The 4,384-nt window shown below is 53.7% G+C and overlaps 1 protein-coding gene across 1 annotated transcript in view; it reads right to left on the bottom strand.

Moving 5' to 3' along the window:
- Positions 1 to 1,038, bottom strand: part of LOC104288423 (C-type lectin domain family 2 member E-like) — a 2,771-nt gene extending 1,733 nt beyond the window's left edge. Inside the window, exons 1-3 of the mRNA XM_009887229.1 lie at positions 1,002 to 1,038; positions 505 to 597; positions 193 to 403 (exon numbers count right to left, since the gene is read on the bottom strand). Of these exons, the coding sequence (XP_009885531.1) occupies positions 193 to 403; positions 505 to 597; positions 1,002 to 1,038 (341 nt within the window). The remainder of the gene's footprint in view (positions 1 to 192; positions 404 to 504; positions 598 to 1,001) is intronic.
- Positions 1,039 to 4,384: the final 3,346 nt, after the last annotated feature.

Below are 4,384 nucleotides of genomic sequence, written 5' to 3'. Positions count from 1 at the left end.
CAAGGCCAGGCTGGAGGTGGCCTTGGGCAACCTGGGCTGGTGGGAGGTGTCCCTGCCCATGGCAGGGGGGTTGGAACTCTATGATCTTCAAAGTCTTTTCCAACCTAAACCATTCTATGATCATATATTATCATGTTATGTCCTCCAGGGAGGGGAACCCCCAAATTTGCTCCCCCAAAGCCACGGACACGCCAGTTCCTCGGGGGTTTCTCATTTACCAGCTCCTCCCGGCTGTCGACGGTGGCCAAATGGGCGCCCAGAGAAAGGCAGGAGACGGCGCTCCCGTTCCAATCCGCTTCATCCTCCACGAAATAAAAGCACTTCTCCCCGTACCCGATGCCATTTTCCCGGCAGCCGGGAAGGACGGGAGAAGGGTAGGATGGACAGGACGGGCATTTCTTTGCTGGAAAAGAGCGGAACATGTTCCTGGGGACTTAAACACCGGTGGGTTTTCTCCAGAGGAGATGATTTGGGTGGTGGACACCTCCACCCTCACCCGCTTACCCGCCAGGGCGATGATGGTGAGAAGCAGCGCCGCTACGACCACGGTGACCCCGATGGGGATTTTTTTATCTTTAATGCACTTGAGGCTGAAATCTGGGGAGAAAGCGCGTGGAAGAGGCACAGCCGGCCAACCCGTGCCACCAAGAGCACCCCAAGCTCCCCACAACCCTTCTATTCCCCCACCATAGGTGCCTTCGACACCCCGAAATACAGCCAGAAAGGACTTGGGGGTGGGGAACGGGGCGCAGGCTGAGTTTTGGGGGTGCTTCCCAGTGCTTTCATCAGCCTCCAAAGGATTTTTAGGGCTGCCTGACCTCACCGCATCCTCTCCATCCCCACCTCAACCACGAGAGATGGGCACCTGCAGACAGCTTTGCCTTTCTTACACCCTCCCCCCCGCCGCCCCCTTCACCGCAGCTATTTTAACTAAATTTTACCCCCCTCCCCGGGTAACTCTAAGCTGCGAGAACCAAAAACGACCCTAAAAGAAGACTTACTGGTGCCTTCTCCCTTCGCTCTCTGCTGCGACGACATCGTCACGGCGCTCGAGTCTTTGCCTGCGCAACAGCAAAACAGCCCGTGCAAAGGAAGCGAGTTACCGCTGGTGCGGTGAAGTTATCCAGTAGGAAATGTGTATTTTATTCTATTTTTTTTTTTTTCTCCCCCTCCCAGGACAGTCAAGGGAAAAAGCAGCGTTTTCCCTTCATCTGCTTCACGTGCAAGGAAGGGAGAGAAACACGATTTCTGCCTTCAAAAAAACCCCAGGATTCTCTTTTTCCAAGCAAACCTTGATTTTAGCGGCTGCTGTCAGCTCTGTTCGTGCCGGAGAGATGTTGTTTGAGAATCACGGAAGGGTTTGGGTTGGAAGGGACCACAAAGACCAGCTCGTTCCGTGGACCGGGGCCCCACCCCCCAGCCCAGGTTGCTCCAAGCCCCGTCCAACCTGGCCTTGAACACCTCCAGGGATGGGGCAGCCACAGCTTCTCAGGGCAACCTGCCCCAGGGGCTCACCGCCCTCAGAGTCAAGTTCTTCCTCATATCTCACCTAAATCTCCCCTCTTCCAGTGTAAAACCACTCCTCCTCATCCCACCGCTCCACTCCCTGACAAATCACTCCCCCACTTCTCCAACTCTCAGGTTCTGTCAGGTCCGATCCCCACTCCAGGACCCTCCGGTCACCCCACGTGGTGCTGGATGGTCCTTCAAAGCCACCTGAGCCACGTCCCCCAGCCCAAAGCGCAGAAACCACCCCCCTCACACGCAGGGCAGCTCTTCACGCCTCGAGGAACGGGGACGGTGCTGACGTACCTGCCTCACAAACAGCTTCTGCCATGCCCGGCGTCGCGGAGGGGACAGAAGAACCCTCCGGGGACGAGCGCGTCCCTCAACTCCACCACCACCACCAAGACGAACTGGGTCAAGAAGACCCCGAGACCGCAGCACGGCCCCGGGGACCAGCCAGGTCCTCCTCCAGCCCAGGGATTTGCCAGGATGCTCCTGCGTTCACTAAAATAAAGAGACAAAAAGGTCACAATTTCTTCCCCCCCCAAAAAAAAACCCCTCTGTGCCGCTCAGCGCAGCACTTTCTACTAAATCTCTTACTTTCCTCAAAGCTCCTTTTCTCCTTTTGCCACGTTCGCGCTGAACTATTGTTTCTCCAAACCGCCCACAATCGCATATTTGCCTACGTTGTTCTTCGCAAGCTTTTTTTCCCTAAAATTTTTTCCTCTTTTTTTTTTTTAATTCCCCCTAAATTCTTCTAGTTTTTAACCTTTCCCTGGACACAGCCCTTTCCCAAAGCCCACAGCAAAACACGAACAGATTGGGGTCTCTCCTCAGAGAAGCAAAACGGGGTCCCACAGGAGCCATTTGCAGAATATTCATATTTACAAAAAAACAAAAAAAAAAAAGCGCCCCCCAAAAAACCAGGACAAGAATCCACCAAGGCAGAACAAGGAAAAAAAAACCCGGTTGCTGTGGCCACGAGGCCTCGAAGTCACCAATAACTGCTGCTGATCTAACAAAGAGCTTCTATATTTATTAAAACGATATACCTAACCCTGGTTTATTATCAGCGTTGAAATACAAATTACAGAACCCGCACTTTAGACTTCCCTCAATTCGCAGCAAGTATTTTCCGACCTTCATGCGTTTGTAGAGATAAAAATCAAAAGGATTTATTTTCCCCTCCCCAAACACTTGATTGTATTTTTTTTTTTTTTGAATGGGGTTTCATCGACATGGCGTTTTGCTGCTCTCCCCAACACCCAAAAGTCAAATTTCTCCCGCCCCGAGGCTGCAGCTTGGTGTGTTTTTGGAGTAAAACAGGAGGTGACGGAGGAAGAGTTAAAAAAAAAAAACAAAAAAAACCACACCCCACAAGTGGGGATCAACGGAGAAACTCGATCGTCAGAAAATACTCCCAACTACACCGGGCTGGTGGCAAAAAAAAAAAAAAAAAAAAAAAAACCCCACCACCCCCGGGCGGGGGGAAAAAAAAAAAAAAAAAAAAAAAAAGACTTTTGTGTCCCCGAAAAGCACGACAAAAATGTTACAGGCGAACATTGTTCTAATTCATGGCCTCGGCGGGGGGAAACATTGCTGCCCGGTGAAGCAACGTCTTCGCAAGAGGCACGTGGAAATAAGTGAAAGGCGCTTTTGTGTAGCGCCCGAGGGGGGAAGAATCCCCGCAGCAAATAGGACTGAACCACTCGTGCCCTGACAACACCCGAATACTGCTGCAAAAAGAGAAAAACACCCTGTCGTCCGCCAAAAAAGAGAGAAAAAACGGTCCGTCGTCCGCCAAAAAAGAGAGAAAAAACATCCGTCGTCTGCCAAAAAAGCTCCTGCAGCAGCACCTTCTCCAGGGGTCAGGATTTGGGGGGCCCCCACAGCCCCTGTGGGCAGGAAAACAAGGGGGGACGGGCTCCAGCCACCACCGGCACCCCGCACTGCCACGGCTGGAGGGAGCAGCCCCCGGGGGACAGCCACCCCCTCACAGACGTGTCCTCCAGCGCTGCCAAAGCCGGGATGGAAAGTGTCCCCAGGGGCGAGGACAGGAGGGGACAGGGTTGCCTCCAGCAGGCGCCTGTCCCAACAGCAGGGAGACACACAGGAATTTGTGACACTTCTGACAAATTTTAATTAAAATTCAGTAGAAAATTTTCACAAACACGTGGCACTGACTGTAACGCTCACGGGAGCCCCACAGGGGATACATCGTCCCCGTCTCTGTTTCCCCTCTGCCCCGCACTGGGATAGGGTCCCACGCAGAGCTTTCTGTGCCCACCTCATCCGGCGGCAGCAGCTGCTGCAGCTCCAAGGCCACAGCTTAAAAGGAGGTAACCTTAAAAGGTTTGTGAGAGAAGCAGAAGTTCTGGGGTGGTCCCAGAAGGAGAAAGGAACCAGTTCTGGGCTTAAGGTCTCAGCCTGGGAAGGCACACGGCAGCTCCCACCGTGTCTCCCCACCTGCAGGTTCACCTCAGGAGAGCTGGCAGCGGGTCTGGGTCTGGCCCCGACCAAAACTCACGGCCAGCGTGTCCGGATCCAGCCTGGATCCGCAGCTGAGGGAAGGATACGCGTACAGGGCTCTGCGCTGCTGGAAGAGGTGACACTGTGAGTCCTCAGCGTGGAGAAGGGCATTTCTCCAGCACTTGTCACCTGGTTCCCATCAGCGCTTGGGGCTTGCTGCAGATGTACGGCCTCTGTTGTGAGCATCTTGAACTTGCGATAACACCATCATTCAGATACACACACACTTCCTGGCCGTGAACCACGATTCTGCAACAAGCAGCACACACACCGCTGGTACCATGGGGTTGTCAGTTGTCCCCTCAGCCACCAGGAGGAGACGAGGGCTGCCTGCAAGGGACAGCCCCAG

The sequence above is a fragment of the Charadrius vociferus genome, unplaced genomic scaffold (assembly GCF_000708025.1).
Source record: "Charadrius vociferus isolate BGI_N301 unplaced genomic scaffold, ASM70802v2 scaffold1476, whole genome shotgun sequence".
Taxonomy (NCBI): Eukaryota; Metazoa; Chordata; class Aves; order Charadriiformes; family Charadriidae; genus Charadrius; species Charadrius vociferus.
This window is presented reverse-complemented; position numbering and strand designations above follow the sequence as displayed.